The sequence below is a fragment of the Python bivittatus genome, unplaced genomic scaffold (assembly GCF_059951505.1).
Source record: "Python bivittatus isolate LINGU-HERP-01145 unplaced genomic scaffold, Pbiv_v1 ctg000330_np1212, whole genome shotgun sequence".
Classification (NCBI taxonomy): domain Eukaryota; kingdom Metazoa; phylum Chordata; class Lepidosauria; order Squamata; family Pythonidae; genus Python; species Python bivittatus.
In genome coordinates, this window is record NW_028277058.1 from 20,550,166 (window position 1) to 20,565,553 (window position 15,388).

The following is a 15,388-nucleotide window of genomic DNA, read 5'->3' on the forward strand; positions in this document are numbered from 1 at the left end:
GATACGGGGTACCTCAGGATTCTCTCCTGGGCCCAGCACTCTTCCAACATTTTTATAAATGATTTAGAGGGAGGGATAGAAGGGATGATCAGCAAACTTGGAGACAACACAAAGCTCAGAAGGGATTGCCTACACTTCAGAAGACATGCTTAAGGGTCAAAAGGATCTATTGATTTGAACACTGAGTGTTTTTCAACAAAATGCAATTCAATTTGATCTCTCTGAAGCTTTTGATACCATTGACCATGGTATCCTTCTGAACTGGCTCCAGGGGTTAGGAGTGGGAAGCACCATTTTGCAGTGGCTCTCCTACTTTCTCCATGGCTGGTTCCAGTCAGTGTTGGTGGGTGAGGAGAGGTTGAGCCCTAGGCCCTGCAGTGTGGGTACGTCAGGGCTTGGGTCTCTCCCCTCTCCTCTTTAACATCTAGATGAAACCGCTGGGTGAGGTCATCTGATGGCACGGGGTACAGTATCATCAGTACGCTGATGATACCCAGCTATACATCTCTACTCCTGGCTAGGCAGGTGATGCTGTTGCGGTGCTGTCTAGGTGCCTGGAGGCTGTAAGGGTCTGGATGGAGAGGAACTGACTTTGGCTTAACCCTGGCAAGATGGAGTGGCTCTGGGTTTGTGGCCCCCTAGTGCCTGGTGACTTGTCATCTTTGATGCTGGAAAGGGTTGCACTCCCTGGACTGAGCTGGTGTGCAATTTGGAGGTCCTCCTGGACTCATGGCTCCTGCTTGATGAGCAGGTGGAAGCCACGGCTAGGGGGTCCTTTGCACAGATCTGTCTTATATGCCAGTTGTGTCCTTTCCTGGACCCGGAGGCATTGTTCATGGTCACTCACACCTTAGTCCCTTCCCATTTGGATTACTGCAATGCACTGTACATGGGGCTGCCCTTGAAGACCGCTTGGAAGTTACGACTGGTCCAGAATGCAGTGGTGCGCATAGTATTGGGTATTCTTAGCTTTGCTCACGTTATATCACATTGCATGAGCTGCACTGGCTTCCAGTTTCCTTCCAGGTGCAATTCAAGGTGCTGGTTATCACCTTTAAAGCCGTACATGGCACGGGACCTAGTTTTTGTGGGACCGCCTCTCTAAGAATATTTGCCCATCCCACTAGATTGGATAGGGTAGGCACACTCCAGATTCCTTCCCTGAAATTCTGCCACCTAGTGGGACCTTGGAAGTGTGCCTTTTTCATGGCTGCCCCTGCCTTATGAAACACCCTCCTCACCCCAGCGATTCAGCAGGCCCCCACCCTTTTAGCCTTTCGGAGCGTCATCAAGACCTGGCTTTTTACCAAGGCACTGGGATAGAATAGAATACAAAGAATGGAATGAGGGTAATTGGAGCTTCCTGTGGGGCATCCTAAAAGGATGATTAAGGTGCAGGCTTTTTGTTTTTGTTTGTTTGATGGATATGTTTTGTAGTTACTGATTTTATTGCTGTTGTGAGCTGCCCAGAGTTGTTTAAGATGGGTGGCCATACAAGTCTTTTAAATAAATAGAAATAAATAAAATCAGATTTACAAGCTAGGTGATACCTAGTTCACCGGTAGTACTAGTGAGAAGGATCTAGGTGTCCGGGCAGACCACACATTTATCAAACCTTTTTTATGGCCTTTGGGCCAGAGAATAACCACACATTAAGCACGAGCCAATAGTGTGCTGCAGCTGCCAAAAGACCCAATTAAATCTTGGGTGGCATCAATAAAAGTATACTATCAAGATCATGGGAACTGATAGTTCTGCTCCACCCTGTACTCGTCAGACCTCACTTGCAATAACGTATCCATGTTTGGTTGCCACAATACAAAAAGGACACTAAGGAACTGGAAAGAGTGCAGAGAAAAGCAATAAAGATGGCTTGAAGGCTAAATCCTATGAAGAACAGTTAAAAGAACTGAGTATATTTAGTCTAAAGAAGAGAAGGCTAAGGTGAGACATGATAGCTATCTTCCAATATTTGGAGGGCTGTCACAGAGAAGAGGGTGTGAATTTGATCTCTGACTGCACAAGAGAACTAACAGGTGGAAGCTTTACACAGAGGTGCAAACTCAAACAAGGAATTTCCTGACCCTGAGAGCTATTAAGCAGCAGAACAGCTCCTGAAGTGGTGGGGCTCCCTCACTAGAGGTTTTCAAACTAATGTTGGACAGTCATGTAGTCTCAGATGGTCGGGGGATTCCTGCCCTAGGCAAGGGATAAGAAAACCTCCACGGTCCCCTCCAAACCTGTGATCCTCAGAAATTGCACAAATGTATTCATAAAGTCACCAGCAGTTGAACTTAAGGGCGTCTTTTTTTAAAAAAGTGGAACTGGAGGGGTCTTGCCTTTGTGCCGTGCCGCTGAAGTCATGGGGACGATTCTTTCCGGCTGTGTGCGCACAACTCCTTCAGTCACAAAAGGTGTGCCGATACAGCACAAGCGGAGATAGAAAAGCGGTTCGAAAATTGAGGCTTCTATTCCTGAAAGACACCCGCCTTCCTAAACGGCCGGTTCCCGCCTTTTCGGAGACCTTCGCTGCTGGTTTTACGGAGTCAGCGGCTCCGAAAACATCCTCTCTCCTCCCTCCTACGGGCGGACCTCTCTAACCCGGTGCCGTGTGGGACTGAACGCCGCATCATTCCCAAAGCACCCGTTTAAGCCGAAGCAGGCAACCGGTGTCCAGACCGGCCTGCGTTTGCCAGCAGCTCGCGCTGAGCCAGGTGACGGCAGTCAGTGCAACAATAGCCGGAGGCTCAGCGGGGCCGCCCGTGAGCCCGGGGAGGGCTGCCGGCCCAGAAAGGGAACTCTCCCCTCCCTGCGTGGACTTCTGCGAGGCGGGGCCGCCGCCTGCGGCACCGGAAGTTCCTGCACCGGAGCCACGTGGGCGGGCAAAGACGAGGCCGTGGCGGCAGTTGTGCCAGCTGTTTACCCGGGGGCGGTGGCTGCTCCTGCTGCTGCTCCCCAGGAGGTGGACGTGGAGCTGGGAAGGGGCTCGAGCATGGCGGGGTGGCTTCCGGAGCGGGGCCGGCTGGCGGTGGGGCTGCTGGTGAACTTGGCGGCGTCCATTTGCATCGTCTTCCTGAACAAGTGGCTGTACGTGCGAATGGGCTTCCCCAATCTCAGCCTCACGCTGGTGCACTTCGCCGTGACTTGGCTGGGGCTGTACGTGTGCCAGGCGCTGGGCGTGTTCGCCCCCAAAAGCCTGCGGCCGCGCCAGATCCTCTCCCTGGCGCTCAGCTTCTGCGGCTTCGTGGTCTTCACCAACCTCTCTCTGCAGAACAACACGGTCGGCACTTACCAGCTGGCCAAGGCCATGACCACGCCGGTCATCGTGCTCATCCAGAGCGTGGCCTACGGCAAGACCTTTGCCACCCGCATCAAGCTCACTCTGGTGAGAAGCAGGGCGGGCTTGAGGGGAGGGCAGGTGGGCAGAAGCCAAAGGGAGGGACTGCCCTCGCTTGCGCAGACTGAGGGCCCCCTCCCGAAGTACCTGCAGGCTTAGAGCGAGGAGAAATGTTGGAGCTGAAGTATTCCCAGAAAATTGTAGACCACGATTGGTTGATTGTGAAGGCTGGTTAAGGTAATCGATTCAGTTGCCTTCCCTGGCCAGATGCTCCTAGATGTGATAGAGTTCCCATAACTTATAGACAGCCTGGATGTGCTGAGTAGGGATTATGAAAACAAAGGACTGGTAAGGGCTTTGACTCAAAAGCTTTATAGAATGATAATTCGCCCTTTTCATTCTAAAATTGCAATATATTTATTAGATTCAATAAAACCAAAGATGTGCGTTTTTTTGAGTTTGTCAGGCAAGGTGTTATGAAAAGCCAGGAATGTAGTCTCTGCCAGCCTTCTGTCTTGTTCATGCTGGCTAGAGGCTGTAGAAATTTCAATCATTTGGAGACCACACCGTTTATGAAGGCTGTTTCAGTACTAAGAAATAATACTGGAATACTTGGGCTTAAACTGTTAATAACTTTGGGCTGACCCTATTAAATAAAATGAATGAGTAGTATTTTTTCTTAAAACTATGTATTGGCTTCAGAAATTGGAGAATGAGAGCATGGGTTTTCAGTAAATAGCAGAAACAAGAAAGTTGGACTGTACTTCTAGATCAGTGAATTCATGATCAAGAAGTCTTAGTTGAATCTTGCAGGTTTTAGCTGATAATAAATTTGCATTAGAAGTCCATCAGATACCTCAATAATTTTGAAGCAAAAGGCATGCTTTCTGTTTTGATACACTTGTGCTTACTATAGCAGAAGTCCCTCTCTTATGATGATGTACTTATTACAGTGTTTTAATCAAGATTAATTATTTAATTGACCATCTGAGACTTTAATCAAGATTAAAGATTTATTATTTAAACTTGACCCATTTATATTTCCTTAGGCACAAACCTCCTTACAATTTTTAGATGACAATGTTGCATAATTGAACTATTAGGTGATGCTAGTTTGCTTTTTTTTTTTTTAAGTATGAAATACGTCATGTATGGGGTTCTATTTCTCTCTTGAATTATAAATTAAATGTGGCAGTGATCATTTGTTCTTCAGGATTTGGGGACAATGAAGGTAAGGCAGATTTTACTGTGCTGGTTTGTACTAGCAGCATATGTTTCTCTCTCTCTCTTTCACAGATTCCCATCACTTTAGGTGTTTTTCTAAATTCCTATTATGATGTGAAATTTAGTTTTCTTGGAATGATATTTGCTGCTCTTGGTGTTATAGTGACATCTCTTTATCAAGTGGTGAGTTAAATATGGCCTTTTATTAAATGCAACCTTAGAGTATGTACTTTGTAAATTTATTCAACCTCTTCCTTTCTCTATTAATTTCAGATCTTCTGATCAGACAATGTTTGTTGTACATAGCTTTCTTGCTATTTAAATATGTATTGTTTACTGAAGATAAAACCACTTTCTGTTGGAAAGCAACAAGTAAATCTGTACATAAGTATATAAACTGTATTCTTCAGAGTAGACTGGCATATGCACTTTTGATTTCATCCCAACCTGGTGCCAATGTTTTTGGCCATGGCTTTCACCAGTCCTGACCATGGATGATGCTGTAATGGACTAATAGAGGGTTTAGTCCAAAATATTTGGAATATTATTAATATTTTAAATAGTTAATGATGAGAAGTGGTGTGTTAGAGTATTTTTTTAAGTATTGTAGGATTGTGTGGATCTACAGGGATGTGAAACTAGCTTATTCTCTTTCGTACTCCAACAAGAAACTGTGTGCATAAGGATGAAAAATTATGCTTGCAGCAAACTGCTGCATTGCAATGATATCAAATGTTCTGTCTGTGAATAGCATATTAGCACAATGATTTTGAACAGTCTTGATCACTGCCTCACCCCCGTTCATGTCCATCATTTTTTCCCATAATAGCTTTTTGTGAGAGAGAGAGATGACATTTCTTCTTTTTAGAATGGGAAGGGAGTTGAAAAGACTTTTCAAAGAGTAGCTGGAGGTTTTATGACTGACCATGAATTTTAAATTGGATTTCCTCAGGATAAATAAAAATAATTGATTTTTTTTTTTAGTTTAAAATCATGTTTTCATTAAAGATATTTAAACAAAACAGTAAGTGTCTGTCTTTAGAAGACTTTGCATGTCTTACTGTGGGCTTCCTACTGACCTGGGGAGCAGCAAGTCATTACAGGTAGTCCTCGGGTTACGACCCTAATTGGGACCTACTTGCAGGCCCTTTGCTCACTCAGCCCAACGAAAGGCCAACAGCTTCCAGCACAAGCTGCAAGTTCTGGTTCTCCAGGAGCACTTGCAGTGGGTGTTAGAAGCTGATGGCCCTTCATGAGGCTTTGCAGGAGGAAGGCTGGGCTGAGCAAGCAGAGGGCCTGCGGGTAGACTCTTGTCAGTGCTGGGCTCGCCTCCACCCCTTGCTGAAGCCTGCAGGCCAGTTCTCCTGGAGTGCTTCCAATGCAAGCTGCAGAGCATGCACTGCACTCCAGAAAGCCCTCGTCCTCCGCTTCCTCCAGTTCTGCCACCACCCTGAACAGCGCCTCCCGCATAACTGCCACTTTGCCTGGGGAGCCACTGCTGCCTCTCCAGCCTCATCCGACAGTGGATTGCACTGTGTCTCACCATCCTGTCCCACTGCACTCTCCATGATCTGTGAGTTATTTCTCCTCATGCTGGCGGCAGAAGATGGGTCTCCTCCACCTGCACCACTGCCCTGCCTCCTCTGCTGGCTCCATCCCACTGCTTCCTCTCCAGCTGGGCCTGGCAAGCTCCCTTTGGCAGGCGGGGTTCTGCCGTGTGCATCCCAGGGCTGCACCCTCACCCAGTGCCTGGATCCAGTGGGAGGAAGAAGTGCCGAAGGTCAGCTAGGGGCGGTGGGGGGGTGCAGGGCAGAGATGAGAGGGGAGAGATGGAAGCTGCTAGCCCTTCAGCAGACAAGGCTCTGCCATGCTCGCCGTACACATCCCGGGGCTGCACCCTCACCCAGTGCCTGGATCCTGGGCCAACAGTGGGAGAAAGAAGACAGCAAAGGTCAGCTGAGATAGTACCAGGGGTAGGCAGTGGAGAGCAGGGTGGCCAAAAGGGCAGAGATGGGGGGAATTGAAGCAGAGGCAATTTGTGCAGGGCAGGACAACATGACCACGGGCACTGCAACTGGACATAAATGCCAAGCACCCAAATTTTGATCACATGACCATGGGGGCACTGTGATAGCCAGAACTTCAAGGATCAGTTGTAACTACCATTTGTTCAGCACTGTTGTAACTTTGAACGGTTGCTGAATGAATGGTCATAATCTGAGGACTAGCTGTACATGTGCTAAGATCCAGAAGAAATTATTCTGTATATTATTAGATCAGCTTTCTTCACCTGGATATCTCCCAGTTATAAATGATATCTCCCAGAATTCCTCAGCCAGCATGGCCATTGTTAAGAATATTGGCAGTTGAAGTCCTCATATGTGGAAGATGCCCACACTGGGGAAAGTTACACTAGAGCTATCCATGAAGGTCTTATAGCTGGAATTATACTTTCTTGTATCCTCAGTTTACCTGTACTCTGCAATTTGTAGCTTGCATCAACTGCAAGTTCAAAGGTTTTGGCTTACATTCCTTCTATCTGGAATAAAATTTCATTGCTAGCAAGTTTATATATTCATATGCCTGTTTGCTTTGGAAATACTTCATTCAGTGGCTGGAAATGAAAACATTTTTCTTGGGGATTTTAAGTAGTCTGTAATCTAGATCAGAGTGGTATTTATGTCATTGTATCAGGGTGAACAGAGGAACCTGGCTGTCTTTTCTTTCAGATGCTTTAGCTGTCCTGTGTAATTTGAATAAATGTGGTTGGGCTGTACATGCTTTTCTTAAAGTACATACCAGTACAGTTTAGTAGGCACATTGTAATTTCTTTATGTTAAGGTTGGATATGTGGGCTATTAATATATTTTTCTTTGTTTCAGTGGGTAGGAGCAAAGCAACATGAATTACAAGTAAATTCTATGCAGCTACTGTACTATCAAGCGCCAATGTCATGTGGCATATTGCTATGTGTTGTACCCTTCTTTGAACCAGTATTTGGAGAAGGTGGAATTTTTGGTCCCTGGACTCCCTCTGCTGTGGTAAATTGTTTCTCTTTTCTTCATTCTATTTGTTCTAAATGCTCTTAAAATTTAACAAAAAACATTCAGGTTCAGATATAGGACAAATATAATCCTAAACTTGGAAGTTTTGTATTGAATCAATGTTTTCCATTATTCAGTCGCTAGCCACTGAATTTTCAAGTGTGAGGTATTACGATTGAAGGACTGTGTGAAAAGCTCACCCACTACTGAATTATTTTTTAAAGTAATCTTTACTTTATACACTAAGATAAATTAGTCCAACAAATAATGACCGCATATATTACTTCTCAAACTTCTTCAGGCATTTGTCTGAAGGCGCACAATGATGCAATCTTGCTGAAATCAGAAAAGTAGGTCTTGATTCACATTGCCTTAAGCAACATTCGAGGAACTTGGGCTATAAATGTGATAAATCTTAGCATTTCTGAAAATTCACATTGCTTAGCATCTTAAATAAGAACCAGCTATTTCATTTTATCATGTTTGCGCTGAACCTTTTGAAACACAAGTATGCCAATCACAAGTGGCCAAAAAGTCCAGGTCCAAATGTTGAATACTGTGGATAAGTGCCTTGATTAGAGGGGTGGCTTGGGACATACCTTGGCTCTTCTCTTGCCCTAAATTTTGTCTTTTTTTTTTTGGCTCCTTGCCAGCTACACAGTAGAGTTTTGGGAGCAGCAAGAGAAACAGCACACAGCAACAGATTATTTCTGACTAAATATGCAATGGATTGGGCTGCCCGCTGTTTTCTAAGAATGGTCAAAGGAGGCTCCTTATTATCTTGTTTTGGAAGGGCAGTAAAGACTATAGTACCATTAGGTTTTAATACTCTGATGGTTGGTCACTTTTCAATGTAATGGCATTCTTGCTTATTGTATATTTTTACTCCATATTTGGGGGTGGTATATTTTTATTTAAAATAAAAATTAAGTTTTAATTTGTATTTTTATTGTATAAAATACAATGCACCATATGGGCAAAAGACATCTATATATTACTAAGATTCTCATGTCTGTAACCTTCAGCTGGGCAAAACGATGCATTATAGGTCAACAATTTTTGAAGGTATCTCAAGGTACCTCAAATGGGCTAACTTACAGAATGAGTCTAAAATCCAGGACCCATGATTCCTATGGGATTGACATTTGGGAAATTTGTGGCTGCTTCAGCACTGCTGTGCTGCTGTGGTTATCCCAGGTCACATGATCGTCGTGGGGGTATCCCTGACCTCTTTCCCACCTCCCTCTGTCCCCTGCGTCCAATCAGCTGGTTGCAAGGCCCAATGGGTGAGTGGCAATTGGCTGCTTTGGTTATGAGGCAGAAATTTGGAATCTCTTAACGGTGGTTGGCATTGAGGGAAGGACAAGGGAGCGACTTGGATGCCTGCTGGTGAGGTAGGGCTGGCTGGGGGGCACTGGTGGTCAACAGGTGAGCCCTCTTCCTCCCTCGAGGGAGGGGGCCCTCAGGGACATGTCAGAATGGGGAGCAGAGGTGCAGTTTTCTCACAGTCTGCAGCTCCCTTTGTTCCACCTCCCCCCAGCAAAGTTGCAGCAGTTCCACAGGTCAGCTGAGGAGGAGGAGGAGGCGGTGGTGGCGGCTTCACCGAGGCTCTCCTGAGGGGTGTGAGGGGAGGGCAAATGGCACAAGCCTATATTATATGTGGAGAGGGCGGGAGATTTCTGACGCTCCTGCCAGCTTCCCACAAGCAAAGTCAATGGGGAAACCAGCAGCAAAATTGTAAGTCACTCACACCCCCATTGCTTTTTTGCCCTTGGTCATTCTGTTTCTCTGTTTAGATAAGGAAATATCTCTGAAATGATGATCCAATGGATCACAGGTTGTCTAGTAATTTATAAATTCAGTAAACGCTAAATAAATGAAACTGCTTAGGAGATGGTGCTTAAGATATTTCTGGGAGGAGGTACTGTAAAGTGTCAATCTATTAAAAGAAACCCTTCTTATGGAGTTTTCTTAACTTTTATACTCCATATTTCTGCTTGCAATCAAATATCCAAAGCAAAATGCTTTCAAATTTTTAACGTTTATCAAATTGAATAATAAAACAAAACAGCTAAGGACAAGGACAAGAAATCAGATCCAATTGTTTACAAGCACAGGCAGCCAACTTTTAGAACAATGCTGGATGAAGATCTAGTGCTTTCATACAAGATGTAAGGTACCATGACAAAGAGAATCTTTGCACAAGTTCCAACAGAGTTACAAGGTGGTAGTTCTTACTGTGAATGTGAAGTGATTGGAAAGGCATGAATGGCACTGTGCCTTTTGACCAAGTTAAGGTCATGAACTTATCTGAGAATGGTCAGAATACTGTTAGCAACCATTTATATCACTTTATAGAGGGTAATGTCTATTAAAAATCAGTTACAGAGATAAGTGCTCATGTTTGTTTGTTTGTTTAATCCACAGTTTATGGTGCTGGTCTCTGGAATAATAGCATTTATGGTGAACTTGTCTATTTATTGGATCATTGGGAATACATCACCAGTCACGTATCCTTTCACTTGGAGACTTATTTCTCCAGTTTTGCTAAATTATTTTCTGTGCTATTCAGATTGCTTTCTAATCAAGTGAAGTACAAACTTATCTTCTAACTATCTGATAACTTCAGTTATTTCAGATTTCTACACTGGTAATAAAGTATAGAAGTCTGAAACAACAGGTGAGTTGCCAATAAAACTTTCAGAAACTGTAGAATCATATAGCATTGGGCTTAAACACTATGTTTTAGGATCTTTCTAAATAGCAAAAAGTTTGTTTACATTGTTAAAAGTGAATTGCCTTGATTAGGTCTCTTGACAATATAATCTGACCTCTGGTACAGCGGTATTAATTAAAATCTTTAAATACAACTGACTGAGGCTGCATGTCAGTGTTACAGCTATATTTACAATTATATGAATTCCATTTTAATTTATTAAAACTATGTTAATACATTGAAAACATTATGATAATCTTATAGAATAAGAGCAGTTAAGTAATCCCACTGTTTTATAAGAGAATGACTCATCTTCAATGCTTGGATTTACTTTCCATAGTAGCAGTGAAATAATGAATATTTTGTTTATTGAGAAGATATATATAAAATGAATATTGTAATAGTAGGAGAAGTTTTCCTCAAAGCCAAAACTGAGTTAACAGATACATGGAAAAGTCTTGTTTTCAATTTTAGGCAGTTTTTAAGTACCATTCTATAAGGAACCATGGAGATGACCTTGGCGAAACTATGCACCAGCAGTAACAAAAACATGATTTAAGCCCAGGAGAAGAAGAAAACATTAGAATGAAACTGACTCCACTTCAACTCACTTGGGAATAAGAGGGAAGGAGGAAAATGCTGTTAGGCTTTCAAGATTCTATTACTATAGCCTGTATTAATAAAGTAGCATTCCAGTTATTCTTGAGGAATGTGTTTCCTGACCTAGTTTACCTTGAAGGGCTGACACATTCACAACAGTAGGATTTAAGAAGCCAGACTTGGCCCAGGATTTGACATTTGATTGTTTTGGATTAATTATGATGTTCCTTAACAGAACTATGTAGATACAATATGTTTGGACACTTCAAATTCTGCATCACCCTCATGGGAGGGTATCTTTTATTTAAGGATCCTTTGTCAATTAATCAAGGCCTTGGAATTACCTGTACATTGTTTGGCATTTTAGCTTATACACACTTCAAACTTAGTGAGCAGGACGTGAGCAAAAGCAAGCTGGTTCAGCGTCCATAAATTAAGCATTGCTGTACATAACAAATGAATTTCTTTAGTATGCACTGATTCCAAAAACAATGCACTGTCTATGGATGAATCTAAATTTGTCCAACTACCAGCAGAATGGATCTTCCCAAGGAGAGCAGCTGTTCTCTCCCCTGTAGCTGCCATGCACCGCTTCCATCCGCTCTGGCAGGTTGGGGTATGGACTGGATTACATTGAGGGGTCACGGGAGTCAGTGGAAAGAAAAGCACAGGAAAGAAGACTGGGAAGGTGATGGGTGTCTGCTCATGAATGTTGGCATATGTCCAGATTTTGTGTGTGTGCGTACATATATATAATTTGTTTCTTTAAAGGGCTGTTTATAATCACAGTGTAACGTCTAAGTGAACCGTCCTATTTATACCAAATGAACTCATTCAGACAGATACAGTGTTTCTTGGTAGAAAGTTAATTATGTCCTTATGATTATGTCAGTATTAAAAGAAACTGCTTTTTGTGATCAAGTGAACATTGAAGTTTCTTGATCTGCTAAATACTGAAAAACCAAATGTTTATCTTTTCTGGATTTTTAGCTTCCATCTGGGATTTTGTTTCTAATAGTCTCATACATTGCTATATTTTTTCTGTATATTTTAAATTTTGATATGTATTTAACTAAAATTGCATTCACAGTTGAGCAAAATTCTGGTACTCCAAAATTATTAAGACTTGAGAATTTTACAAGTTGTTAAGCTTTCTAAGTTTATAAGTATTATGTAACTCAGTGCAGGGCTGGCTCCTGTACTTTGAAAGTGTTTTCTTTCTACTTTATTCAAGATTCAATAATTTATACAAGAGGTTTCTTTTCTAATTATTTTGGGCCAGTGCAGATGTAGTGATAACTTGATTTGTAAATTTTCTTGCAACTTGTATATAATTTCTGCTAAGTTTTAAACATATTTAAGATAGAACTTCCATTGCATTATGGGGATTTTTAATCAACTTCATCCCCTTCTTTCAAATGATGGTTAAATACTCACTGAATTTAAACTTGGTGATGTAAAGATAACTATGGTTAAACCAGGATAGGGGATTTGTCTGTCAGTGGGGAACTGCTATCCAGTCCCACCCAAATGTCTGCCCTCGTGTTTTGAACTGCAGTTCCAATGCTGATTTGGTTATGGGAGTGTTAGTCTAACATACTTGGATTATGATAAACTATGGATGGATGGACTAGGATGTCATGTTACCATGCTCTGGATTCTATGCCATCAGCTCTGTATAATGGAATAGCAGAAGTTTAACAAACAGATGAGAATGCTTCAATAAAAGTATAGTCTAGGAATATACTTGACAAATCTTGATATCATTTCTTTAAACATTGAAAAGTGGTATGTTCTGTTTATTTTTGAGAGCCAGTTTGGTGTAGTGGCTAAGGTGGTGGCCTAGAAGCCAGATGTCTATGAGTTCTAGGCCTCCCTTAGGCATGAAAGCCAGCTGGGTGACTTTGGGCCAGTTGCTCTCTCTCAGCCCAACCCACCTCACAGGGTTGTTGTTGTGGGGAAAATAAGAGGCAGGAGAATTAGGTATGTTCGCTGCCGAGAGAGAGGAAGAGGGAGAGAGGGAGGGGGCAGAATAAAAATCTAAAAAGACTGTTGGGGAAAAGACTTTTCAGGAAAGGAAAAAAAGTCATTTTCCTAATCAAATTTTAGTTTTAAAATAGCTATTTTCTGAATATTCCAAATATTAATTGCAATTCTAATTGAAATAACCCAACACAGATAAGGTGAGTTAATCACCTCTGTTAATTTACTGTTTGGCCACAATTCTAGAAGAGAATGCAAAACTTGGGATGAACTCGACCAATATTTTGCTATGATTCAAGAACCATAGCTGATTTTATGTACTCATGAGACAATGTCTAATTTATGTACTTTTGTGGAATCCAAAGCAGCAAAAATCATTTAAAAAATTAACCATACTATACACTAATATAATGACTTCTAAATAATCATTTATGCTTCTGGAAATGCAAGCACAGTCTGTACTTTGCACTGTTGATTCATTTGCACTGTTCATTATAGAAAATTGTTTTTTTCTTAAACTGTATACATTTATTTTGGAAAATGACCTTATGGGCCTATGTTGCATTTGTGAGTGTATATAAAATCAGTCTGAATTAATCCACTTTGGGATGAAGCTCTCTTCATTGAAGGTAATCAACCATGCTGGGTCAGTCTGTGTTGGTTTACAGATTTTTTTTATTTTTTTTTTACTTTCCAGTCCAGGGTTAAGAAACAGTGACTGGCCTGAAGCCACCCAGCTGGCTTATGTACCTAAGGGAGGACTAGATACTGGTCTCCTGGCTCCTTGTCCCGTACCTTAACCACTAATTGGCTCGTATGTGTGTGTCTATATTATGTGCTTGTCTACCCACTATCCATCTCCCCCCCCAGCAATTACTATTTTTACAGAGAACAAACCCAAATGCAGATGAGAAACAGAGTCTTTACTCTCCTGTTACAAGTAGATACTCAGTTCCCACAAAAGTTGGCTTCTCTGAGCCTGAGATTCAAAGTTGGAATATTATGATTTCAAAAGTATTGATTTTGGAAGGGAGTGCACTTTTATTTCAAAAACTATAAACAGTTCATTTGATCATCATATTAGAACAAAGACATTACAATGTTTTGGGGTTTGTTCATTTGTTTTGTTTTGGTCTTACCAAATATGCTATAAAGCAGAACTTTTAATATATTATCCATACTTTTTTTTGTCCATGTCATTGTGGAACTGTGATATGAGCAAGAACAAAAAGCTGAACTTATCTCTTCCAATAAAATGTCTCTTAAATGTTATCAAGGTTTTGACCAATATATTTTATAGGCTGCCTTAAGTGGCTCATTTTTTTTAAAGGGGAGCATTAACTACAGTCCAGATGCATAAAAGTGATAGCACAGAACGTGGCCTGTGTTTAGTTTGCTGTTGATACAATTCTAAAAGTGTTCAATTGTGTTCAAAACAAATTTATTCAGTAAATCACCCTTGTCCTATTTGTGTGGATTTCTGTCAGTATCATGAAAGCTCAGCTATTTCATATCAGGATCAGCTTAGCTATTATTCAAACTGAAGAATGCTTTAAATGCAGTATTTGATAGCTGTAGTTATTATTCAAAGCAGCCTGCTAGCAGGTAACATTCAAAACAGCATGACTAGTGCAGTTCCATTGTGCACTAACAGAGCAATGTTGTGCTCTGCAGAATATCTTTCGAAATGTAAATACATCACACATCAATTTAAAATACAAGACCAATCCAGGTGTCTGAAAGGGTAACATAAAGGACAATAACCTTACAGTATCTTTGTCCATCCAGGCTCAATGTATTCTTTCCTCTCTGCTCACTCAAGTATTGTCAGAGAAGAGAATGTAAGTCCACATCTCATTCAGCTGTAACATTTGTTGCATTTGTAAAATAATTAGTTATAGATGGAGAATTTGTAGGTCTCCAGATGCTATTGGATTCTACCTCTTGTCAGAATTACAGGGTTTTAAGAATAACTGGAGCTGTAATCCAGCAATATCTAGAGACCTAATAATTTCCCATCCCCTTATTAATGTAATCGTAGCATACAGCAACCATGTACAGAATATTAGTAGAATGTTGTAGACGGCAGTCTGCGCGGGGTGGGATTTTTTCAGTGGCAGAAATGGAATATGTCATCCGTACATAAGGACCCTGTACTGTAATAAACAGAATGGCAGTGTTTTTATTGAAATCTGTTGTTTTTTTCTTTATGAATAAAATAGATCTTTATTAGTCTTGCCTCTGGACTCTTTTTTGCTTTTTTTAGCAAACTGGAACAGTTTTCACTTAACATCTGGAATATCTCCTCTGATATGCAGCAGATTAAGTGCCGTCCATTAATTTTTTTAAATATAGTGGAACCTCGGTTTACGAACTTAATTCGTTCCGTGACTCTGGTCGCACCCCGAAGCAAATTTCCCCATAAGGTTCAATGTAATTACCGTTAATCCGTTCTGGCGTGGGGGACAGGGAGGCGGCTATTGC

At 41.8% G+C, this 15,388-nt stretch overlaps 1 protein-coding gene across 1 annotated transcript; it reads left to right on the forward strand.

The window, feature by feature from the left end:
• Window positions 1-2,302: 2,302 nt before the first annotated feature.
• SLC35E3 (solute carrier family 35 member E3) lies at window positions 2,303-15,132 on the forward strand. Its single transcript, XM_007423402.4, has 5 exons — window positions 2,303-3,385; window positions 4,634-4,744; window positions 7,444-7,602; window positions 10,033-10,115; window positions 11,167-15,132. Exons 1-5 carry the CDS (start codon window positions 2,993-2,995, stop codon window positions 11,351-11,353), a joined length of 933 nt encoding a protein of 310 aa, XP_007423464.1. The 5' UTR covers window positions 2,303-2,992; the 3' UTR covers window positions 11,354-15,132.
• The last annotated feature ends 256 nt before the right edge of the window (window positions 15,133-15,388 follow it).

What these genes read in the sequence shown, in the direction of transcription:
- SLC35E3 (XM_007423402.4), top strand. Translation starts at nt 2,993, where the DNA reads ATGGCGGGGTGGCTTCCGGAGCGGGGCCGGCTGGCGGTGGGGCTGCTG. An exon ending in CCTGGACTCCCTCTGCTGTG is followed by an intron (nt 7,603 to 10,032) that starts GTAAATTGTTTC and finishes TTTAATCCACAG; the next exon opens with TTTATGGTGCTGGTCTCTGG. An exon ending in GGGAATACATCACCAGTCAC is followed by an intron (nt 10,116 to 11,166) that starts GTATCCTTTCAC and finishes AGAACTATGTAG; the next exon opens with ATACAATATGTTTGGACACT.